General features: G+C 40.7%; 1 protein-coding gene across 4 annotated transcripts in view; it reads right to left on the bottom strand.

Moving 5' to 3' along the window:
• The window catches only part of BCLAF3 (BCLAF1 and THRAP3 family member 3), a 61,897-nt gene extending 37,257 nt beyond the window's left edge, over positions 1-24,640 (bottom strand). For all 4 annotated transcript variants that reach the window (XR_010919119.1, XM_067545012.1, XM_067545011.1 and 1 more), the window contains exons 1-7: positions 24,478-24,640; positions 9,378-9,452; positions 6,911-7,483; positions 5,894-6,556; positions 2,779-2,957; positions 1,522-1,636; positions 1,183-1,246 (exon numbers count right to left, since the gene is read on the bottom strand). Coding sequence is in view for 3 of the 4 variants with exons in the window: in XM_067545012.1 (XP_067401113.1) it covers positions 1,183-1,246; positions 1,522-1,636; positions 2,779-2,957; positions 5,894-6,556; positions 6,911-7,483; positions 9,378-9,418 (1,635 nt within the window). In the remaining variant the exon portion in view is untranslated. The remainder of the gene's footprint in view (positions 1-1,182; positions 1,247-1,521; positions 1,637-2,778; positions 2,958-5,893; positions 6,557-6,910; positions 7,484-9,377; positions 9,453-24,477) is intronic.
• Positions 24,641-26,594: the final 1,954 nt, after the last annotated feature.

The following is a 26,594-nucleotide window of genomic DNA, read 5'->3' on the forward strand; positions in this document are numbered from 1 at the left end:
TGCTTTCTCTTTGGAAAATACTAAACAAGGAGGGTCCATCATTAAAGACTGGATTTTACTCAGCCACCAGGAAGACAACTTTTATGAAAAGAAAAGGTAAAGAACAGTTCCCCAATATTCAAAAGGAGTAGCCATAAGTCTACTAAGAACCAAGCTCAAAATACAGAAGTAAATAGGCTGGAGAACTGGAGGATTAGACCTTTAAAGGCAATACTTCCCCATACAACACTGAACTTGGCACCAAGAGCTTACGTCTTGAATGTTCTTTGAAACAGCTACATCAAAATTATCTTGATATCTCAGCATGTTGTTTCTTAACCAAGGACTAGCCTAAGGGTCTCTGAACTGGCTACTATAACCAACATTTGTCTTTCCTCTTTGGAGAAAGATCCAAGTATTTCTGATCAGATGATCCAAAGCCTCAGACCGAGGGCCACATGGAAAGGCTTACTCCCAACAGGAGGCAACTTTTCTTGTTTGAATCTTGTTCTGAAATCAGAGTACACCAGCCAAATACTCTCAGGTGGGTGTCTCTTTCCCAAACACTTTAAGTACCTAATGTGAAATGCAGTGCAGTGCTTGAAGCCTGGATGCTTTTCTGGATACACAATAACTAGAGCCTAACATTTTTTTAAACAATATATAACTACAACTATAATCATTAAATTGAAGTACATTGACAATACCGTCACAGTCTGAGGTAAATAGTGCTGAGGCTGCTTGTGCCTACAAAGAAAGAAGCACTCAGGACAGCTATTTAGTTTAGGGGGTGGGAAGGAGGTTAGAGTCTTTTATAACCCCAGGTGGAACACTGGATCCATAGGTTAAATGGCATCAGTTCAATAGTTAAACTGCTTTCAAATGGTTCTGCATTCACAAAGTATAGTAATCAAAAGTTTCAGTTCAGAACCCATTTGCTTGCTTATTGAGTGGGCAGGGAAACATATTACACTTGGACTGTCAAGATTCAGTTTCTAAATCTACATGCAAAAAAATGTAAATTTTTAAAAATTAGCTTAAAATTGCTTGGTGATTCAGTATTTGTATACTAATGGGAATGTTATGGATAAATTACAAGTTTATGAAAAAAAGGATAACAGAAGTGCTAACACATTATTAGTTATAGCTATGTCATTGTAACTTATTCTCCCCCCTGCCCTCCAAAACCAAAAATAAACATACCTGTCCAGATTCACATGGAACAGCTCGTTTATTCTGAAGTTCTGCCAAAGATATATCAATTCTCCTGAAGTAATAAGCCAAAATGATATAAGAATGAGTATGCCATATTTAAAACATGAAAAAGAATCACTTTAAACTAAAAGCCATTATCATTATGGTCATTATTCTTAAAACAACTATACTACATAATTGCCTGCTATGCAATTTACAGTCCACTAAAAGATGTTGAAAGAAACATTCCACTTATTTCATATTCCACATTAAGCTACATGTATAATACACTGGAAACCATTAACTAGCTTAATCAATATAAATAATAGCACAAGATTTATGCTTTACCTGTGAATTTCTGGATCTGAATATGTTTTAACTTCATTTAAATTTGCAATTGATTTATCTTGAATTTTTGAGAAGCGTTCATTTAAAGTCAGGTCAGAAGATGTAAAATAATTTGCTGTGAAGAGATATTGAATGCAAAAATATTACTTTATAATTTGTATTGCAATTGCAACCATACTACTATTAAATATTAATTGTACAAAACACCACTAAACAGACATTAAATCAAAATAATTTCCACTTCAAATCCAACTCTAACTCACATTGCTGAAAGATTAGTACTTCAAACTGTGCACATAGTATAGCAACCATCCCAGTACTTTAATATTAATGTATTAGCAACAATGTATTTAATCATTTCATTTTTCAATTAAATTAATCTCAACCTAAAGAAATGTAAGGGTTTACCAGCTCTATCAATATACTATTTTAAACACTGGTATCCATGGGTTGTCACAATCAGCAATGCATAGAAGTAGCACCAGAAAAAATTAATAAGGCTAATCTGAGAAATGAAAGGAGCAGCAAATATAAACTGTTTATATTTAATTTTGAATAAAATACAGTATGTCTTATCTCACTCCTTTCCTCCCAAGAAAAGTTATCTGAGAGGCACCATTATTTCTCCACTGCAACACATAAGCCCTGATACTGCAAGATGGATGCATATGGGTGTCCCATGGAGGTCAACAGCACTATACACTGATGCAATAGTCTGTGCATATGGATTATTGCACAGAATTGGAACCCTCATTTTGTATTTGTTCAGGATGTAAATGAAATGCAAATCAAGGCCATTTTACTTAATATAAAAACTAAGTAACCAAGTGAGGCCACCCATTAAGAGACTATTTTTGTCCCAGCAGTCAATTTCTAACCCCACCTTTAACTGTCAAGAGCCCCAATATTCTATCACCTTCTCCAAGCTGTCAAGCCCTCTGCATATCCCTTACCCACATTCACTCAGAACAGAATCCCCATTCTTTCTTGACAAGCAGCTTAATTTGATCGCTCCTCTAACAAAACCCTTCCTGGATCCATAGTGACACACGGCCAGACTTCCTCTACCATAGAGTATAGACTACCAAAACTTTCACATCAGCATTCCTTGTCAAACATGCTCCACAGAAGTCTGAATGAGACTTTATTTGTCTTATTCTATTTGTATTCAAATAGATTGTATTCTGGTAAATACCAAAACATTTTAATTAACCACATGCTTGGTTTATATGTTCAAGCATAAAATATTATAATCACCTTTAACTTGATGGATAATTGTGATGATTTCCTGAGTAAATTCTTTTGATGGGTTGTTCTCAACATTTTGTGTTACAGATTCCATGTGTTCAAACACTGGATGGAAATTTTCATTTTTCCTGCCAACTGCAACCAGATCATGTGACATCTGCCGCTCCACAGTATGGCTAGAAGCATTCCTAGAAAAAATTTGCATACATTCATTTAGAATGTAACTTTCAGAGATACTGAAATATTAACAAAAATTAAAATAAAGATTACATCAAGAGAAGTTCATTTTAGGGAAAAGTGGAAACAAAGTAAAGCCATTTTCACATCTTAAAATCAATCACTATGCAAGGAATACAGGTCATGAAGACGACTGAATGACGGATGAAGGAGAGGATAGCACACAGATGATGCATAAACTAGGACTGGATTTTTAATGAATAATGATATATATATATTTATAGATTTAAAATTATGTAATGCACCCAGATTATTAAATAAAAATAAAGGAAAAATGTATTCAGAAACTGCCATTACTATAGACCTATGTTCCAGCAGAATATTTGGAGTGATTTTGGAACATGGCAGGATGCATCTCCATATTCAAAAAGAGGCACTATATTGTTTCCAACAATAGTCCAGGCTATTCCCTCCCACTCCCATCCTCTCAGACAATTATTCCATTTTCAGAGTCTTGTGGTTGACTATTACAAATGACCAGCTTGAGTGGTTTGTACATTAAAGGAAAAGCAAATATCTGGTACGTTTTCATCAGTAACCTTTAATATTTCTAAATTAAGTTGGTCTCCAAAATTGTTGCATTCTCTCAAACTATTTTGAAAACGACAACACAATAATCTGGTTCTGTTACCCTCCTTACAATGAATGTTTTGTCATTATTTAGGAAAACACAAAATGCAGAATGCCTTTAAGTGTTCCATGTTATCTTTTCTCTAAAAGACATAGAAAAATTTTGGATTTTTTTTAATTGTGCTTCTGGAAGGCACCTCTCTATTTTCTTCCATCAAGAACAGAAGCAACATTAAAATAATGATGAGCTACATCAGACATAGCTGTTCCTGGAAAGTCTTGAAAACTCTATTTGCCACTGAAGAATAGGAAACTTTCCAATGAAAATTAATGGGCCTAAGCAACCAACTTCTGCAGAATTTAAGTTTTCATTTAAAAATGGATGCAAAATTAGTCTTCCAAATGTGAAATGAATAGTAATCTATGGAGCATTGTCTTGCTCAGTCTGCAAATAAATTTCCATCTCTACTGTGAATGGCTTTCCTAAACTGAAGCAGAGTGAAATTAGCAAGACATGGCCAGGTTTTTCCATACTGTTTTTCAGACTCTTTAGGGAACCAGTGAAACAGAAAAGAATCATGTCAGCTTCATTATATTGCCACTCAAGAAATCAGGAACAGCAGCCCAAGCACAGGTGCCACTGTATATCAACCTCACCGATGGTATAGCCCTCTATATTCTTTCATATTGGCCTCTCTTCAGTTAGTACAGTGTTCTTTCTAGTCTCCATAAGTCCACTTTTTTTTAATTGATGTCTATTATTGATTTCAGGCAGAAAAATATACAAAAGAAACTTTGATGGGGAGGGAAAAAGACTGTGGGACTAGTTCCCTTGATATATAAGGAGTGTCTAATTTACTATTTATTATTTTGGTATTTCTTAGACTGATGCAGTTTATCAATGTAATGAAATACCACTCAGATATCTGGAGTATCTGTTAATTGTTCAGCTTTCAGAAAATCCATCACAAACATAAGAATTGCTATACCAGATAAGACCAATGGCTCATCCAGTCCAGTCTCCAGAGGGGAAGTTTCTTCCTAACATTTGTCATAAGTTGGCTTCTGCCATAAGGTATGAATGTTTGCCTCCCTTATAAAAATGTTTCTCCTACCTTATGTAGATGTGGATGTTCTTTTCCAGATCAGCATCTAATTCTTTTTTTTAATCTTACTAACTCTTTCTTGATGGAATCTGGTCATCCATAAGATGCTGACACTGCACTGTTCACCCTCTTCTACAGTTCATTAATATATTAACAAATACTAAATCGAGTATAGAATATTATGACACAACTGGTACACTTTTGCTATGCTGAAAACTGATATTGTTTTCTGTCTTTCAGGCAATTTATAATTCATCACGATACTTTACCTCTCAGGTCATCATTTACCTAGTTACAAACTTTACCTAGCTTCTTGTAAAGGACATTCTTCAGCCTAAATTATATAAACCATATTTCCTTTATCACCATCATGTTAAAATGTTAGAATAACTCTAGCATATTTAAGCATGATTTCTTCTCAAGAAGGCATACTGGCTTGTCCTTCCATGTAATTTTCATCTAGGTTTTTATATTGCAATTTCTACTAGTTTACTTGGCACTGAAGTAGGTCTGATTGGTTTGCCATTTCTATGATCAGCTCTAACACCTATTTAAGATAGGTGCAACATTTTACATTTTCCAGTCCTTTGGCATAGTGGTTGATTACGATAATGCCATATTTTTGTTAGCTGCTAGTAACTTCACTTTCAAGGTCATTCAGAACGGTTGAAGAAATACCTTTTGGCCTGAGTAATATGTTGCTATTTAATTTAGCTTGTTCCAGCAAGATCTCTTTCAACATATTTTGAATTATACAGCGCATGAATATAACATTTGATCTAGTTTTATTGGATTTGAGATCTCAAATATTTGAAATTATATACATTTTAAGGCTGGAATTTTCAAAGCAGCCTGATGGAGTTACGTACCCAACTCCCAGTGAACGTCAATGAAAATCCCATCTTAAACGATCATTCCAGAAGAAAGAACAAAATCAGATTATTACCTGGTTAAAAAAATTCTTAGGTAGATAAATGCATCTCAGTAGGAGGGAAAAAAGTAAGCTTTTTTTCCCCTGCCACAGCTTTATAATCAGGTACTATTTTATTTTCAGAGAATAGACTAACTTACCAGAGTTAGCAAGTTAATATTTTTGTACTAAGGAACAATCACTTTATTTTGCCCTAGTCACCACCTTAAGAATCTTTGGTTTCTCTAACATTCACAAACTAAACAAGAAAGGAACATGAACAGGTAAGAAAAAAAAATACCTGTACTTGTTCATCATTTTCTTCATATCCACTTTGATTGTGAGCAGCTCCTTCCTAGGGGTCCCATCTGACATTTTCACATCTGAAACTGTATGACTTGTGTCATGATGGCTATTGGAAGAATCTATTTTTTTCCTGAAATCCCCATCATTCCTTACTCTTTCCTTCTTTGTGTTAAAGGGTCTCAGATCAACATCATTTTTGTAAGAGTTAGCACATGCATTGCAGCCCTTCTCTGAACTATATTTAATGGGTACTTCATGATGCCTCTCTTCAGTCTGTCTTACTCTTCCACCACTACAATAATCTAACTCTTTGCTATTCCGAGCACCCTTAGGAGAACTGTATTTTTGATCTTCCTGCTTTACATACTTCTGAGTTCTATCATCTGAAAAAGATTTTGCCCCATCTGGGTGTCTATGATGTTTGTGACTATAGTCATATGCTATCTTCATAACAGAACTCTTCGTGTACTCCCTTTCAGCAGACCGATGAGCTTGGGGACCAAGGGTTCTTTGCTCCTCCTTTTTTTGGTAGGGTGGAAAAGAACGATCTTGCTTCCATTTGGGATTTCTTGCTATTTCTCCACCGTCAAACCTCTCAATTTCTTTAGCCCTTTTAGATGTGTGCCCATATTCTCTGTAATCACGATCTTCAGGATACCTGTGTTGACATAAAGCAATTTACACTTGCACTAGAGAAGAAAGTGAGAATTTATGTGCAGAATGTTGGATAGCACGGCCTTATATGCAGAATTTGTGGCAAGTTAACCCAAATCCCTCAAGCCAGAGTACAGAAGTGCTGGGGCACTTAAGAGGAAAATATTATCCTGTTGTACTCTAGCCAGCTACATGATTTACTTAAAAAGATAAATACTTCACTACCACCAGTTGCCCACAATTAAACTACAAATTGGCAAATGCCTTTCAATGTGGAAATCTTCAACTATAATGAAAACAGACTTTCACTTGAGGCTTTACACCACATTACCCAGGTTTAATTATTTTATTCCTATACCTCTTCTGTAAAGAGCTCCTTGCCGTAAATTCTTCAGAAGCTCTTCGGAGCGACTGACCATACTTGTCTTCTTGTAACCTCTGGTGCCTCATATCATCTTCATGCCATTTTCTTTCAAACTTACATGAAGCCCCTAATGGTCTATGAAATGGTTTCATTCCTCTCTCATCTCCAGTGAGTCTGAAGTCCTCAGGTATATATCTTTCTTGCATTTTGTGTGGGTAAAAAGGTCGATCGTGTTCTTTGTAGGATATTTCTGAGTATTTGGGTGGAAACTGATATCTCCTGTTGCCTTCACCTCTTTCTGATGAATGTGTTCGATAGGGTTTATGACTATATGTATCCTCTAAAGGAATTCTCTTTAGGTTTGGTGAAGGTGACCTATGTTCATAAATTCTGTGGTGGATATTCCCATGTGGTGCAAATCTAGAATTGCTTTGTCCATATTTCCCATCTTCCACTCTCCAAGACATAGGTTTCTTTAGGTCCTTCCTAAATCCTTTATATTCACAGTCATCATTAATATGCCTTTGTCTATGGTGTTCTGGGCTTCTAAATGCAGGTGATAAGGACCTACATAAGACAAAAAAAAAGTGATTCCATTTTAAGTGGTACAAAAAACCAATGATATAAATTTGTTGCTAGAACAATATATTCAGTGCAAAAACAACTTTGCAGTATTACTGCGATGTTATGGTTCGTAATTTAAACAAGCAAAAATATTCAAAATTATAAAGCCCAGAGCAATTGTATCTCAACTAAAGCAGATATAAAAACCTGACTTTTTCCTTAATGAGAAGTTTTACGGGAAAATGCCAATTTTTTTAAAAATGAAAATTTTCAGATTTTTCCTGAGGAATTTTAATTTCAATCCAATTTTTTTTTCTCATTTCTACTACCTGGAAAATGTTGGGAAATAGTAAGCAAATTTAAAAAGCACATTCACATTTGTTTACCATTTCCCAAATTTTTCCAGTGGAGACAAAAAGGGAGCAGAGTTAAAGAGGTAGAGAAGGGGGAACCTGAAAAGTTCAAAAAAACTAAAAAAAATTAAAAGACAAAACGTTATCGTTTACAAAAAATGAAAAAAAATTGTTTAGAAATATCATTTTGAAACATTGTTTAATTTCAAGATTTCCTTTCGAAAAAACAAAAAATTTCATTGAAATTAGCATTTCCTGCAGAACATTTTTATTTTCACAAATCTGTATTTGCCCCTAGGAAAAGTTTTCAGTCAAAAAATTTAAACCAGCTCTAATCTTGGTCTTCTTGCACATAAATATTAATGTTTTTGCTAGCAAGTACATACCTAAACATGTAAAATAGTGCTTCTGCATGCTCATTTTTAAAATAAACAAAAACATGATTGATTGCACTTTCATATGCAAATATAGAGGTCATACAACTAATTATTCAAATACACAGTGTCTCGGCACAAATTCAAGTGACACTTCCACATTAAAATAAATACTCTATGTGTACTTCAATGAGTGATGTAAGCATGTTGAATAAAGTACGCTCAGGGTAAGACAACTAACTTTCAAAAATGCTAAGGCCATGCTATGCATTTTAACCTACCAAAAAAAAAAAAAAAAAAAGTCTGCCAGACACCTGCTAGTCAGAGGCCATTCCAAAAGAATAAGACAGTAGGAACTGCGAGTGAGAATCAGGAGGCAATCACAGATTAAAGTATCTTGTATTTAAACTAATCAGTTACTGAATATTTACAGCAAACTCTGCAATCAATCCACAGATTGAATGAACCCTTGAAAGAAGCCTGAATACATTTCAATACATAAATTCAAGGAAATCACTATCTTCTTGTGGATTTCTCCTCAGCAAATGCAAAATTCATTGCAAATTACTAGCTCAATTCTAGAAAGCTGGGTTCAGCAAAAAAGCTGACTGCAGACTCAGGACACCACATCACCTTTGAAAGGTACGTTCACATCTACTGGGGCCAACTAGAAATTTAGTTCTTGCTTTGTTCCGACAAAATTAATGGCATGCACCCCTCTCCTTCCATTCACCAGGGAAAGGCTTCATCCAGCCTACTCAACAACCCCAACAGTGCAGCTCACTACCACTTAATTGTTAACCAGTTTGTTTTACTTTTTTTAAAATAAAAATGGAATTTAAAAACTGTCTCAAATTAAACTAGTGCCATTCATGCATGAATTCCTTCTTGCAGGCTTAGTGATACTCAAAACCTATTACCACTTTCTATCTGGCTCAAATTTCATGCAAATAAGAACTCATGGAAACAATTTACTTTTGAAAATATGGTTTTACAGATTACATAAAATACAGATTACATTAATATTTTATAAAATAAATATGTTCTCTTTGAAATACATTTTTATCCTTTTCTTCTGCTATCCTAAAAGATATGGGTTGTTTTGTACCCTCCTACATAAAACTATGTTCTGAAAACATATATAAACCATAATAAAAGTTAAACATTTACCTATGTTTCCACCTTGGTGATCTTGATCTAGATCTAGCCATCTTCTGATGTGTGTGTAAAATTAGTTTCTTGAAGCTATAAGAAAAATATCAATTATTAGTCTGATTACAGAGCTGTAACACAACTGGTACTCCAGACGGTTTTTAAGCAAGGATGCTTAGAAACTTAATTTTTTTTTTTTTTTTTTACATGTTTTATATTTAAATCTAGTTCAGTTGGAGTTTTTTGTTTTTGTTTTTTTAAGGTAAAAAGTGAGAAAAAGACATTTTCTTTTAAATTAATTTAAATATTGAGCAATTGCTCCCTTTCCTCTCTAAATTCAGTGATATTTGTGTTAAGGAATATTTGAAAAAAAGTAATGTCACAAGTGACCTGCAAGAACAGAAAGAGGCAACGTGATTATAAGGTTAGGTGCTGAATGACGCAGATATCGAAGAAGCACTCACAACATGAGTGAAGTTAAAAATGTTTTCTTCTTTATAAATTTAAGAATCTATCATCAGCATCTACTGCACTTCTCTTAGTGCATTCAGCACAAAAACAGCTGTAAAATGATGTTTTAAGTAGTTACACATCTTTACATAATTACATTTTGTTTGTCTTAAATAGTATCATAATGCACAGGAAAAGACAGATCTTTAAGTTCCCTTATATTTTTCACTTTTTAATACATTGGTGACAGAGCCTTTACCAATGGTGACTTGCTATTTCTATATTTAGGTTTTTATAACCTGATCTTTAGACATTGTTTAAAAACAAATTACAAAGAAACATTTTCCTTTTTTTAAACAAGTCTAATATAAGGCTTACACTTTTCCTTACAAACCTCACAAAATTCAATTATATTTCATAACATAGCATATATTATTTGCTTGCTTCCACCAAGTGGGGTTTTTTGCATAGTACAACTTGAAAAAAATACGAAAATATAATTTCAACTGCAGGAATAGCTATTAAATTTTAAGAAATCAATGTATTCACTGCAACTGAGAAGTAGGACATACTGAATAGTCCCAACAAAGGCCACCCCACAAGCATTTAGATATTATGATAGTGTGTAACATTATAAAAATTCAGTGTAACAGGGTGTGCTAAGTCACGACCTAACTCAGCGCTGTCACTTTAATACCCACCAGTATATATTAATTGGGACCTACCAGAAAGACACGTAGTTGACAGAGGGTGTCAATTAACTGAGTAGAGCTACATCTGAAAGGATAATTGAAGCAGAAGCAATCCCAGCAGGTGGGATTATATAAATTGACAGAAAAAGTGCAGGGGAGGGAGGTGACATAGGCAGTACTAAATACCTCTGTTTGGGGTAGGTGCAAGGGTCTGTCTCTATAACACTCTTAAGAGTCTGAAAGAGAAATCTATGACTGAGCTTAATGGCTAGGATTGTTTTGTATTCCATCCTCTCCAAGGATCAGGCTTTGGAACTTTTATTCTGTTTGAATCAGACAGAGATACTACCATAGAACGCAGGGCTAAGAAAATTCCTGCACAGCTAATGGGGTGGGTGTCTGGATTACAGCACAATCTCAGACTTACAAACACCTTGGGAATGGAGGTTGGTCATAACTCTGAAATGTTTGTAACTCTGATCAAAACGTTATGGTTGCTCTTTCAAAAGTTTACATTGACTTAATACAGCTTTGAAACATTACTATGCGGAAGAAAAATGCTACCTTCCTTTTATTTTTTTAGTAGTTTATGTTTAACAGAATACTGTACTATATTTGTGGTTGTTTTCCCCCTTTTCCCTTTTGGGGGTCTGCTGCTGCCTGATTGCATACTTCTGGTTCCAAATGAGGTGTGTGGTAGATTGGTCAGTTCGTAACTCTGGTGTTCATAACTCTGAGGTTCTACTGTATTTTAGTGAGACAAGGTGAGTGAGGTACTATCTTTTACTGGATCAGCTTCTGTTGGTGGATTATTTTAATCTTTGTGTCTGCTCCATAGGGCTGCTACTTTTTTGATTCCCCTTGTCAAATGCTTACAATTTTTGGAGCTGGCTGATGGGAGAGGGAACTGGAGCTGCCCCAGGAAAAGCAACCTCCACCCTTATACACTCTGAATGGAAAAAACACATGGAGAAGTCTAAACAGGGAAAACAGCAGCTAGTTAAGCCCTCTGTAAACAGGCCATGAAATATGTAGACTGTTGTGTATTCTGTGGAGTTGGCCCAAAGGTCCCTTACGCCATTCTGATAGCCCTTTATCTGGCTTTTTGTCCTACCTCTTTAGCCTTAAATCTAAAGCTGGATAAGACCCTTTGCTGAAGCTGCACTCAGCTTACCTTTTGTCTCTGAGGAATTGCCCTTAGACTGGCTCCTTCACCTGCTCCCTGCAGTAAAGGGAAAGAATGACATTGTTTCTTGCTTCCTTGCCAGAGCCCCTTTCTTACACCTGGCTTTTGTCTAGCCTTGTTGAGAAGGTGGCCTGGATATTCATTCGTGGGCAGGGCTGTGCAGGAGATGGGGAGAGACAGAGAAAGGGCACTTCCCCAGCCATAAAACCAGTAGAGCTCTCTAACCATGCTCTATCTGGGAAGAGGTTTAGGAACTGAAGGTCTCATTTGACCACTTACCAAGCAAGTATCAAGCAGAGAGGGGCATAACAGAGCATGTACCACTGCAGTGCCTCAGCAAGAAAGAAAAGCCAAGAATCCAGAGGCTCAACCCCAGAAGCCAGCTTGACACAGATCCAGACACATTAAAGCTCAACTGCCCCCAAATTTAATTTTTAGTAAAAAAGTTTTATATCTTAAGATCTGCAGCAGGGAAGTGTGTCTACCCTATTTATAAATGAGATGGCAGAAAATTAGCAGCCTTTTCAACAGATGAGGTATATTAATGAGCCAGGGATTAACAAGCTGTCACAGACTTGGTGTAGCTCCCCCTTTTTGGAGGCTCACTAGGCTGTTGTGATTGGACTTGTATGCTTTTAAGCTCCTCTAGGTCTGAGGGAGCTCCACGCACTCTTTTTCTTTGGCCTTTAGGTTCACTCTCTGGGAACAGACTCTTTTCTGGCACCCCTTCTTGGAAGTTAGGTCTCCGTGGTCCAGCTGCCCTAACCCCAGGACCAGTGCTGAACGTACATGCCTAACCAGGACTCCCCAGTAACTAAGTGCATGCTTTCCAGAGCTCCACCCTCATGGGTACTCTGGTTTACAGTTTAACTCTTCAGTGATATGATAGTTGAAGCAGATAAACAAGACTTTGCAGAGGGATTTCTAAATCAATCAGTCTTTACTGCAGAATGATTTACATCGCTGATTTTAATCAACTTTTCCATTAATACTTCAGTTATTTTCTAAAGAAATGGCATTCTCCTCAGCTGATAAGCATTACAGTGTGTTGATTTACAACTTAACAGAGCCTTTACACTAGATTTGGTACATATCTTTGCTATCTAGAAGGGCAAACTATAACATACATTTATTTAAGCAATAATATAGCTTAATATTTTCAGATTCTTATTTATTGTATATTTTTAGTTTGAGAGAAAATGATGAATATATACTGCTTATTTACTAGATAATTAAATTTTTGCTCATGATTTGTGGCTCATGATTTGCTCATGATTAGGATGGTAATTGGAAGTTAATTACACATACAAAACAGCATATAAAGTTTGGTTTTACTAAAAAAAATCCTTAAAATTGTTTTGGATACATAAACTTCTCTTAACAAAATATGTTTCACATTTACAACTAAATAATTTATTAAACAGAGGGGTTAACTGTGGTCAGTGAATTAAACTGATTTCAGGTCAGCCTGGGAACTTTTTCAAATATGCCAAACAAAAGTGACAGGAACTTAAATTTCTAGTCTTGTCTAAGTGTCTGGAAAATGAAACAAGTCTCAAATTACTTAGGCTGACCTATTGTTCCATATTCATAATGCCGGACCTCAAAAATTAGGTATTTTTATTTTATAGAGAAGAGCAGCCCTTTAACTCAGTTTTCCATATTGGGTCATGCATTCAGCATATTTATTTAAATGTTTTAAGAGATTATAATAAGTTTAAGTTTTAACGTATTTTGCATGAAATTCAGATTTCACTTTAAACAGGTTTATTTTTTTAAAAGAAAAAATACAATTTAAACAAAATTAAAAAAGCAGTTTTGTTTTTCAAAAATCATTTTTTTTTATCCACCTTGCTTTATTTTAGACAACATGAGATACAAAGATATGTACAAAATAAGAAACATATGTACACAATTCCCTTCCTCGGTTTCCTTACCACATTTGTGCATTCTTTGTATTTGGTATATAACATTTCAGACTTCCAGGCCCCCTCTCCTGGATCTCGCTCCTCTTCGGGATCATTGAGTCTGCTTTGACTCCTGCAACCAGCTTCCTTTGGTTTCAGTTGGTCTGACAGTCAAAAGGTTTCTTCTCCCCCAGAAAGCATGGCCTTTGTGCTTCTGACCTGCCAGTCTCTAATTTTGAATGCTAAGGCCTGGTCTACACTAGAGAGTTTTGTCAACCAAAGTCAGCTTTAGTTGACAAAACACTGCTGGTGTACACACTGCAATCACCCCCTTGTCGACGCAACTGCCTTGTTTCTTCGACAAAATGAAAACACCTCAACGAGAGGCGTAAAACTTTTATCAACAAACATTTATTGAGAAAGCGTCTGTGTAGACACCATGCTTCGTTTATGTGGCGGGAAATGGCCACCAGGAAGCGTCCCACAATGTCTATCCTGACCATCAGTTTAAACTCCGCTGCCCTTCAGTCACCCACCACTTCCCTTTTAAAGTCCTGGGAATTTTTGAAATTCCACCTCCTGATTGGTCAGTGTTGAGCGCTCACATCACATCTTCCCTGCTGACCATGGCGGATCCACGCACCAAATGCTCTCCCACTTGGAGCACACCAGAGCTGCTGGACCTGATCGGCATTTGGGGAAAGTTGGCTGTGCAGTCCCAGCTCTGCTCCAGCCAAAGGAACTATAATACCTATGACCAGATTTCTCGAGCCATGGTGGAGAAGGGCTATGAGTGGGATAAGCTGTAATGCCGAGCAAAAATCAAGGAGCTGCAGCAGAGCTACCAGAAGGCCAGGAAGGCAAACAGCACTCTGGCGCAGAGCCAAAGAGTTGCCACTTCTATAAGAAGCTGGATGCCATCCTTGGAGGCAAACCCACCTCCACCCTTAAGACATCTATGGATACCTCTGAATCAACCACAACAAATAAGTCCTTGATAAGGAGATGGAGTTGGAGATGGAGTTGGAGGACAACCCACATCCAGGGACCAGTTCATTTGGAAAGATGAGGAGTCATGAGCTCTTCTCGACTCCAGAAGGTTGCAGCCAGTCCCAGCCCTTCAGTTCTGGCATGCCGGATGCAGGAGAGGGGTGCTCAGGTAAGTGTTTTTTTAATCGGATGCTGCTTGTATATGTGAAGTAAAACTGTCCGTTGTTTTTCGGTGTTATAAAGGTGGTTGAAGGGATAGAAATGCACAATGGTTTGCATGTGCTTCCCATCCCCCTCTTCAACTAGGCAGTGTAGCAGAGAAACGTGTTAATGCATGCCGGGAATCTTCCAGAGAGATCTCAAGAAAACTTTCCTGAAAGTACTCCCAAATCCACTGCCAAAGGTTCCTTGGCAGAGCAGCTTTGTTCCTTCCTCTGTTGAAGGAAACTTTGCCACACCAATCGGCAATCACTTGTGCAGGGACCAAAGCGGCACACAGGCAGACAGCATAGGGATCCAGTTTGAAGCTGCTCGAATGGAGGAGATGCACCTTACCATCCCTGATTATCTGAGGAGTGAGATATCAGCTTTCTACGGCCTGTTATTAAAACACTCCATGCAGCTATCCAGGTTGCCCATATAAGGCTTCATGAGCCATGGCATTAAGGGGTAGGCTGGGTCTTCTAGGATCACTATCAACATTTCAACATCCCCTCCTGGAATCTTTTGATTTGGAAAGAAAGTCCCTGCTTGCAGCTTTCTGTACAGGCCAGTGTTCCTGAAGATGCGTTGATGTCAGTGAAATGCCTACAGTGAGCCACAAGCACCTGCAGCAACATAGAGAAGTATCCCTTTCTGTTTAATTACTCCGTCCCAAGATGGTCTGGGGCCAAAACTGGGATATGAGTGCCATCTATCGCCCTGCCACAGTTAGGGAATCCCATCGCTGTAAAGTTATCCACTATTTCACAAACACTGCCCAGAGTCACAGTCCTTCATAGAAGGCTCCAATTAATAGCCCTGCACACTTGTGCAAACATGCCAACAGTGGAGTTCCCAACTCCAAACTGATTAGCAGCCAACTGCACTATGGAGTTGCCAGCTTCCATATGGTGATCACCACACACTTTTCCACTGAGAGGGCAGCTGTTATTCTGCGCAGCAGGGCAGGGGCGAGTTCCGTGTAGAGCTCCATGAAGGTGACTTTGTGCATTCGAAAGCTCTACAGCCATTGCTCATCATCCCAGACCTGCATAACACTATAATCCCACCACTCAGTGCTTGTTTCACATGTCCAAAAGCGGTGGTTCACCGTGTGCAGATACTCTGTGAATGCAAAAAGTAATGCGGTGGTGTTTGTTTGCATGGCACACAACAGGTCAAGCTCCTCAGATTCCAGTTCCGATTGGGCAGTCACAATATACTGCACGACCAACCACGATGTGTTCAGAACACTTACAGCAACATTGGAAAGCACTGCAGAATTCATCCCTTCAGATAGAGATGGTGGGCCCTCAGGAAACAGGGGCCTTGAAAAATATCATGAAAAGCAGTTGGAAACACAAATGATGAGATGGAAATCAATGCATCGTGGGATATAGAGCCCGTGCCCATGACACACTGCAGCCCAAATGCCTTTCCACAATTCCTAGCAGCACAAAGTGATGAGCTGCACAATTGGATAGCTACCCAGAGTGCACAGCTCTAATGTTGATGCTAGAGCACTGAGTGTGGATGTGCTTCAGCGACACAGTGAGTGCTGCGTGTACAGGCACAAACACTATAATTACAGCGCTTTTTGCTAACAGCTATAACTTGCGTCAACAAAACTTTCTAGTGTAGACAACTCCTAACACTAACCCCTAGTCCTTTATTCCTTCTGTTTTTTTCCATTCTCCACTCTTCTGCGAACAAGCTAGAGAGAACTGTTTTTTAATCAAGGTGGCAGCCACCCCACGGTTCTGCTAGGGAAAGGCTTAGTCAGTTGACGATCCTGAATGACCAGCCTATTCAGAAGCCAACACCCAGGTACCAGTCCCCTCTCTCCTTGCCGCAAGCAGAATGATGCAAACAGTAAAGATCACCACTCAGAGAAACGTACAGAGTTCATAATATCATAGAGAAATCATAAGTTGCACACAGACTGTCCCACATGCCTGAGTTCCACCCCAAAGCTGGAAGCAGGATAAAGACCTAACTGTAGGATTTATAAACTTTACCATGGTAAAGAAAAATAGTGCAGTACATCAATGGGTTTGTTTTAACAAATTTAAAATAATTTTCTACAATGTTTTAATTTGCAGGAACAACTTTAGTAAATATAAGCAGCAGAAATGTCATATCTGAGTAAGTTTACTGGGCATTTGCTACAATTTTAGCAGACTTCCATGAAAACTCACCCACTCAGTGACGTCACTTAGTCCAGTGTAGCACCATGTTTGCAGCAAAAAAAGTACGTAGTGGAAACTTACAGGAACCAACAGGTTAAAATAATGTACATGGTGATTACATATTTTAAACCCAAGATGAATGCAGTTTTCTGTGGAGGAAGCACTAAGGCCATAGATTATACAGTACAGATCTAGAAGGTCTTTTCCAATTCTATCTTTTACAATATCAACAACAAATATTAACTAGACCAGGGGTGGCCAACCAGTCAGAGACAAAGAGACAAAAAATAGCTGTTGATAATGCTAAGAGCCACATTTCACTTCAATTTCACTTCTCAATTGACAAGCTCCGGTCCTGTCTTACCCTCCACCTACAATTCACAGTAATCGGTCAATTTCGGCGGCAGCTTGTAAATGTCACTTTCCCCTCCCAGTGGGGCTCCGAGCCACATTCAGAGAAGCAAAGCCACGGGTTGGCCACCTGAGCTAGACCTTTCTGTGATGAGCACCAGAGAAATCCTAGTAAATACACTTCAAAGATGAAGTGAGGAGTTAACATCTCTCAGAATTCTAGGCAGTCCATAGTCTCAGGAGGACAACCATGTATCATCAGTTCATATTCAGGAGGCTTGCTTCACTATCATAATGACAAACTTTTTTAAAAAATCATGTGCAAGGTTCATACAACCCTCACACAAGTCAGGTAAGAGTTAATGAGCTACTGGAGATCCAATCAACCCCACTTCAGGACATGTGAAGCAGATATCAGGCCTTGAGGGAGAACCTAAAAGGGGAGAGAGGCCAATTAATTTGCTCCCTGGGGGTGAGGGAGAGCACACCTTGAGCTCTCACTGTGGGAGAGAAGGCTGGCTGGGGCCAGGAACTGGGCAAGACTGCTGCTACCAAGCCCTCCTTGAGGAAAGGGACAAACTTATATTTCTTCAAGTTGATTTTGGACTCTGGGAACCCCAAAAAGGGGGGAACTTTTGAGAGACCTTACTGGGGGGCTAAAATCAATTCAACCTAGAAGGTGTTGGAGGCTGGTTGGAGCAGTGAAAGACCAGAAGGGAAATGGAGGCAGACACACTGCTGCACTGCATCATGCCATAACACACCATGTGGCGACATAATGAAAGCTTGAACTCCACAGAAATTAAGAGGCATTTCCAAGCCACATTAAACAATCAGACTATCAAATATTCATTTTTCAGTGACTTGCAATTTCCTGATTTCAATAGCTCCCCAGTCTCCTAGAGTATCTTGCAGGGGAGATAAAACACAAATTTCTAACAGGGAAAGACACTATCCCTTCATCTCATAGAAGGCTTTCAGGCCTTTTAGTCATCATGATGAAACAAACCTGAGCTAAAGCTCCTCTTCTCCCATCTTCCACTTTTTCAGGTTAGTAACTTGGACAAGAAAAAAGTCAGAAGTACAAGCTCAACACAATCTTCTCCAGAGTTCAACAACTGAATGCTGTACAACACAACATTATGTAAAACCTAACAGAGATAACTGTTTTTAATAATCACAAAATGACAAGAAACTAAATTTCCCCATCATTCAGAACATTTTCAAAAAATCACTAAAAAAGACTTCCAGCAATGTTGTATGTGAATGCTGCCAGTGAACTGTGTCAGGAGCTCTTTAGTAACCCAAAAATCTAAAGGAATCCTACAAAGTATGGAAACATGGACGAATTGCTAAGGAGGAGTATTAAAAATGGCAACAGCATGAAGGGACAAAAAAATCAAAAAGGCTAAGGCACAAAATGAGTTACATCTACAAAAGGATATAAAAGGCAATAAGAAGAGATTCTATAAGTATATGAGGAGCAAGAAAAAGATGAAGGAAAGTATAGGTCCACTACCTACCAGTGAAGGATAGCTAATAACAGGAGATTAAGAAGGCTGAGCTGTTTAACAGCTATTTTTCTTCAGTCTTCATTAAAAAGGTTAATTGTGACCAGATGCGTAACACAATTAAAACTAATAACAATGGGGAAGAAACTCAAGCCAGAACAGAGAACAGGTTAAAGAATATTTAGGTAACTTAAATGTATCAAGTCATCAGGGCCTGATGAAGTTCGCTAAAGCAATCTCTGAACCATTAGCAATCATCTTCAAGAACTCATGGAGGAAAAGTGAGGTTCCAAAGTACTGGCAAAGGGCAAACATAGTACCTATCGTTAAAAAGGCAGAATAGGACCCCAGGAGTTCTAGACCAGTCAGCCTAACTCTGATACCTGGAAAGATACTGGAACAAATTATTAAACAATCTATTTGTAAGCACCTATGGGGTAAGTGGGTTATAAAAATAGACAGCGTGGATTTGCCAAAAACAAATCATGCCAAATCAATTTAATTTCCTTCTTTAAGAGGGTTATCAACCTACTGGATGGGAGAAAGTTGTAGATGGGATATCTTGATTTTAGTAAGACTTTTGACACAGTCTCACATGACATTCTCATAAGCAAACTAGGGAAATGTGGTCTAGAGGAACTTACTATGAGGTGGATGCAAAACTAGTTCAAAGACTACTCACAGAGTAGTCATAAATGGTTCACTATCAAACTGGGAAAGCATAGATAGTGGGGTCCTGCAAGGGTCTGTCCTGGGTACAGTACTAATCAATATTTTCATTAATGACCCAGATAATGGAGTGGAGTATATGCTTATAAAATTTGCAAATGACATCTAGTTCGGCAGGGTTTCTATCACTTTGGAGAATAGGATTAGAACTGAAAACAATTTTGACAAATAGAAGAACTTGTCTGAATTCAACAAGATGAAATTCAATAAAGACAAGTGAAAAGTATTATACATAGCAAGGAAAAAATCAAAATCACAACTACAAAATGAGGATTAACTGGCTAGGCAGCAATACTGCCAAAAGGATATGGGGGGTTACAGTAGATCACAACATTAATGACAACAATATCATGAAGTTGCAAAAAAGGCAAATATTTCAGGATGTATTAAGAGAAGTGTCATATGTTAAAGTGGTTCTCAACCAGAGATCCAGGGTCCCCTGGGCTGTTGTGAGCAGGTTTCAGGGCGTCCGCCAAATAAACCAGAGACCAGGGCTGGCGTTAGACTTGCTGGGGCCCAGGACAGAAAGCCAAAGCCCGAGCCCCGCCACCCAGGGCTGAAGCTGAAGCCAGAGCAATTTACCTGTGTGTGCCCCCTGGGGTGTTGGGCCCTGGGCAATTGCCCTGCTTGCCATCCCCGGCTTTTAATCTACTGGAAATGCAGAAAACAACTGTTGTGACACAGGTGGGCCATAGAATTTTTATAGCATGTTGGGAGGCCTGGGAGGGGGGGAGAGGCTCAGAAAGAAAAAGGTTGAGAAATGCTGATATATGTAAGACGTAGGAAATAATTGTTCTAATTTATACATCATAAAAAAGAAATATCAAACCCATTGTTAAATGAATGCACTGGTGAGACCTCAGCTGGGGTACTGTATCCAGTTTTGGGCACCACTCTTTAAGAAAGAGGTGAACAAACTGGAGCGAGTCCAGAGGACAGCAACAAAAATGATAAAAGTGTTGGAAAACTAAGGTTAAACAAGAAAGGTTAAAATAATTGGACGTTTAATTTTATGAAAAGACAACTGGAGGGGGAGAGAGACACGACACCTTATACCAATATTCAAATATGTTAAGGGCTATTATAAAGAGGAAGGTGACCAATTGTTATCCAGGTCCACTGAAGGCAGGACAAGTAGTAATTGGCTTAATCTGAAGCAAAGATTTACATTAAATACTAAGAAAAACTTCCTAATTATAAAGATTATTAAGTACTGGAATAGACTTCCGAGGCAGGTTGTGAAATCCCAGTCCATGGAGATTTTTAAGAACAGATTAGACAAACACTTGTCAGGAATGGTCTAGGTTTATTTTGTTTTGTCTCATCCCAAGAGGCTGGACTAGATTATCTTGAGGTCCTTCCAGCCATACATTTCTATGATTTTAACTCTGTTGCCCACCTATACTACAAAATCAGTCACCAGAAGAATTTATTTATTATACTTACCTCTTCCACTGAGAAGGTTAAAATATGGTTTCATCTGTAATATAAATAGGATCCAACCTGTTATAAATATATCACCACCTTGCTTTAGAATAATCCAAGGACAAAGATCTCCTTTATGCTGCAAGATAGAGCTACTGGGGGGGAGGGAAGGGTGTATCCAAGCTACAAAATGCATGCCCATTGATGTAGTTGGTTTTTCTAGCCATGACTGGACCAAAATGAATCCTGCCTCAGTTTATCACAGGCATGAAGAAAGTTGCCTTGATCATACATACTAAAGTAGTGGCAATAATACCTGTTATTTTGCTGGAGGCAGATGTGGAGAAGCACAATGTGGCACAGACCCTACCTAGGAAAGACAACGGTACATCAGGACTACGAGGGTGTATCTCAGAAAATGAATTACTTTTGGCTGATCTTTTCCCACACAAGCACTTTCAGAAGAAAATATTTTAAAACTATTCAATAAAATTCAATTAGAACTTTCAAGACTTCAAAAATTTGTTGTTCGGCAACAACTGAATATCAAATTTTAACTTCTCAGTCTTGCCTTCCAGGCCTCCCACAACTCTGCCCCAGCCTCTCTGATCTCCTCATCTCTCTAGTAACTCCCTTTGATCTGCCAATGGTGCTTCGATTCTCCCATTGGCATTTTTGTGCCGTCTTCCATGCTGTCTCTTATGCATGGAACAGCCTTTCATTTCCAGTACAGTACGCAAACTCCCTCCCATGAGACTCAAGAAAGAATAGAAACTCACAAAGGTAAGAGATAAACAAAATAACTAGTTATGATAGGGACTCCCTCCTCTATTTCCTCCCACCACTTCTTGTCTCGCTTGTCTGTCTTTTTAGGCCTTGGATAAAATTTTCAATAGCTCTTATGTGACTAAGGAGTGCATTCCCCATTTTCAAAATGCTTAGGTCTCAGTGATTTTCAGGAGCATAAGGCCTGGTCTATGCTACATGGTTAGGTTGATGTAAATTGCCTTGCATCTACCTAGCTGTGGAAGTGTCTTCACTTTTGGCTCCCACTGACATAAGTGCTTCTCTACACCGATTTAAGCCTTGTCCACACTTAAAAAATAATTACAACGGTGGCTGATGTCCACATTGCCCTCCTTGGGTCAGTGGAGTGCATCCTCACCAGAAGCACTTCCACCAACCTAAGGGGCAGTGTGGGGAGATGAGAGCCCCAGTCCCAGCTGGGAGCCTGGGGAAGCCGCTGGGGATTTCTCCCATCCCCTTTCCCTGCGGGGGGCAGAGGGGGAAAGGGGGGAGCATGGGAAGCTGTTTCAGCTTCTCCATTCCCGCTCTTCGCTGGAAATTGGGGGAGGGAGGAGCAGGCGGAGTAGCACACAGGCTCGCATCGCTAGCCACCGGAGCTTCTCACTTTGCTCCCAGTCAGGAGCCGGAACCAGCCACCCAGGATTGCAGCAGCCCCAACTTGGACTTTCTTGTCAACTTCACTGCTCCAGCAGAGTGGTGAATTTGAAAAGAATGACAGCCCCACCGCCGATGTAAGGGGACGCATTGACACGGCATCACCCTAACTAAAGCTGCAGCACTGCATCACCCTAACTAAGCTGACAAAAGCCCTACACCTCTTGTCGACGTGGTTTTATTTTGTCGAAAAAACAGGGCATTTTTGTTGGAGGGGTGGGGAGGGGGAGTGATTGCAGTGTGTCCACCACCTCTGTTTGGTCCACCAAAGGTGACTTGGGTGGACAAAACTCTCTAGTGTAGACCAGGCCTTACTACCACCACCCCCCTGAGCGGCACTGAGTCATTAGTGATATAATTAGGTCAACGCAATGTCAGTGTAGACACTGGGTTGCTTACATCGACTGTTACTGGCTTTCAGGAGCCATCCCACAATGCCCCACTCTGACAATACAATTGATATAAGCACTCCTGGTGAGGACACAAGAAGCCGAGTGTGCACATACACAAGCAATTTAGTAGTCATGGTGGCTGTACACTGATGTAAGTCAGGTCAACATAATTCTGTAGTGTGTACATGACAGTCACTTTTGAAAATGGTGCTTAGCCTCCTAACTTAGTTGGTGCTTTTGGAAGTGTTACCCCTTATCTATGCTAGGCAAAAAGGTGTTTCTATAAAATTATGTTAGCTTTATCTAGACAAGACCTCAACTGTAAGGGCTTATCTATGCAAAAGTTTCTACAACTTCAACTAAAGGTATATTTAGTGTATGTTTACCTTCAGTTAAACTGGTGCAAGTTTATGCAGATGTCTTTATTTTGATTTAGCTTAATCCTATAAGATTACACTAAACTGAAATAAAATGCTTAAAACAAAAATAACTGTACCTACGCACACAACTTGTACCTGTTTAATGAATCAATACAAACACACACCTTTAGTTAAGCTGTGCACATTTGTGTGTTTGAAAAATCCTAAATTTCTTGGTGCAGGGAATATCTTGAAACATCTTGTTCATTTCAGAGCAAAACAACAGCAATAAACCCAGTTTATTGCTGTGTCACCTACACAGAAATCATCGAAAAAAATGAATTTACTGAATGATCAAGAAATATGAGTAACCCCATGATATTAGTGCACTTCTTGTCCGACACTTGTCTTGACCCTAATAAACCTGGACAAATCATACTGTATGCATCTCCAACATAACTGCAAGAGATCATCTATTTTAGGGGTTTTGTACTTCTCACCATAGTGTGAGCTTCTGCAGATTAACACAGCCAAGTCCCTACTGACCTTTTGCAGAGTCTACACCTCCTCCTCTCCCCACCAGGTTTACAGGGCACTCTGTTTAGGGCAGGGTTTCCTGGATAATAAAGAGGGGGCGGCCTGATTTTGGTATTTTTAATCTAGTGCAATTTGCCATGCCACTAAATATTGTATTTGGTTTTACTACAAGACGAGCGTTGTGTACATGAAACACCGAGCGGGAAGGTTTGTCCGTAGCCCTGGCCTCTGACCTGAAGCCAGACTGGCACCCTGGTGGGGAAGAGTCAGCGGGAGGGGCCTGGGGGAAGACAGGCGATGGGAAGGGGCCGTTCATCAGCCGCCTGTGTTCGCACGCTGAGTTCTGTACGTGCCGGGGAGGCGCAGGCAGGCCGAGGCCGAGGCCCAGGCTGGGTACGGGGTGCGTGCGCTGGGCGGGGGGCGCGGCGCGTTGGTTTCCCATCCAGCGCGGCGCCCGGGAACGGCCCAGGTGAGGCGCCGCTCAAGAGCTCGCTGCAGGGGGCCGCAGGCGGGCGGGCCCGCGCCTCGCCAGGTCCCCCAGGCCCAAGCGGGGGCTCGGCCGGGCCCCCCTACAGCGAGCCGCGGGTCCGGCCAGAGCAGGTGTCCCCAGCCTGGCCAAGGGGAGCGAGGCCCGGCCGGGAGGGACACACCCACCTCCCGCCCCGCCAGCGGGGAGAGCCCCGGCCCGGCCCCCGCCCGCCGCCGCGGCCCCAGCGCTAGGCCCGCGGCCCCACTCACCCTGCGCCGCCTCCAAAGCCGCCTCCGGACCCGCCGCCGCCGCCGCACGAAGAGACGGAGCTGGGCCCCGGGCCGGCGTAACGTGACAAACCGCTGCTGCCCGTCCGTCAGAACGGGCTACTCTGGCGGCCGGGCGCATGCGCCGCGCCTAGGACCTGACTGAGCAGGCGCCGTGCCGCCCGCTGAAGCCTCTGCCCGCACTCTACCAGCACTCGCGGGTTGGGCAGGGGGGCGGAGCCTATGCGCGGGGTGGGTCGGCGGGGACTGACGTCATAGGAGGGTCAAACCCCCTGGAGGCGGCCCGGGCGCGTGGGTCGGACGCTCGGGGGCCACAGAGGGGCCAGGGGGCGACAGTACCAGGGGGCGGAGCCGGGGTTGAGAACGGGACTCCGCGCGCTGACAGACAGCGGGGAAACCGGGGGGGCCCAGCCTAAGGGGCGGGCGCTGCAGAGGCTGCAAAACTCGGGTGCTGGGGGCGGAGGGGCTTTTCCCCCCTCGCCCGCGGGGTCATCGCAGCCGCCGCTCCCCAGGGCGGTGCTAGCAAAGGCAGAGCGCGTCGCAGTGCCCAGCCCCGGCTGCTCTTCCCTGCCCCAGCCCTTGAGCTGCTAAAGGAGCCTGGAGTGAGGGGGACATGTCACCCAGCTGCTACTGGTGCTGCCGCCACCACCACACACACACCCCGGCAAATCGCCACGGTCAGACACCATTTGAGCGTTTAAAAGAATCCCTGCCCCGCTCCTCAGCGCAGGTCCCGCTCTGTCTGGGCTGCTGCTGTTCTGGTGCCTGCACCCCATTGACTGCCCGCCTTCCCCTGTGAACCTCGGGCCGTCCCTGGGAGCGGGGTTTCGCTGTCACTCCCTGCAGTTATTCACTTCTGTCAGCCTAACTTCGATTACTCGGAGCACTGCAGCGTTTCCCTTCCTTCCCCGGTGCAGAGGGGGGGGTCACTGCGCTAGTTCACCGATACTTTAACAGCAAATAATCACTGGGAATATTAATAGTTGGTAATAGCTTCAGCTACTGCACAGCTGCCTGTGTCCCCGCCCCTGTGTGTACTGCAACAGGCGGGTTTTATTCTACAGTTTTGGTTTTTCTTTTTTTAAATACACAAGTTTCTTATTGAGGATCATTCAACGTTAAGGCTGGCTGATTTCCTGGTTTGGTGGCAAAACTTCTTCAGGTTCCTTTGATCCATGAATGGGGATGGCCTTTGGCAAGTGTTTTTGGTTTTTTGTTGTTTGGGAGTTTTTTGCCACTATACCCAGCCCACCAGTTTTTTCACATCATCCCTTGGGTGGAGAATGTGGTTTCCAAGTATTCACCACAGCCCAGATTTTTTAAAGGTGAAAGCACCTCACTGCTTTTGAAAATCCCACTAGTTGCCTAAATATCTTTAAAAATCTAACCCGTCTCAATGGCAAATTTCTAATGTAGTTTTATTAAATATAGGTATACAACCAAGACTGACCACCACACGCATTGAAAAATCATGACTTTTACACTTGAAAACCATGAAATACATACATTTGGGATTCTTTTAATTTGCCTTTTTGTTTTCAAGCCTTTAGGGTGCCCTAGCATCCTATTGTTGCTTTACCTCTCCCACAGAATCTATATACCTAAAATGGTTGTACATTGCTATAACATTCAATATCATTTTGGAGATCCAGAAATGTGATTTCCCTCCTTCCATTGACAATGAAAAATTATTTAAAATGAAGGGGTTACTTACCCAGTGCAGTAACTGTAGTTAAAGATGTGTCCCCCTCTGGGTGCGCATACACCCCACATGCCCTTATTTTGAGATTTTCATTACCAGTGTCTGTTGGGCATACACAAGCGCCATTGGCATTCTGTGACTTCTGTATCAGGAGAAACTCCGAAGAAGAGAGGAAGGAGGGTAGGTAGTGGAGCACCCATAAGGATGCATATCTCAAAGAACTACAGTTACTGCACAGGGTGAGTAACCATTTCTTCTTTGAGTAGTGTCCTTATGGCTGCTCCATTCTAGATGACTCCCAAGCAACATCCCCAGTGGGAGGAGAGGGTTTCGGAATGGAGTCCAGCACAGAAGAAAGAACTGCATTGTCAACTGCAACATTGGTTGATGCCTTCAG

The sequence above is a fragment of the Emydura macquarii genome, unplaced genomic scaffold (assembly GCF_026122565.2).
Source record: "Emydura macquarii macquarii isolate MOO-44397 ecotype Brisbane River unplaced genomic scaffold, CSIRO-AGI_Emac_v2 contig_1043, whole genome shotgun sequence".
Classification (NCBI taxonomy): domain Eukaryota; kingdom Metazoa; phylum Chordata; order Testudines; family Chelidae; genus Emydura; species Emydura macquarii.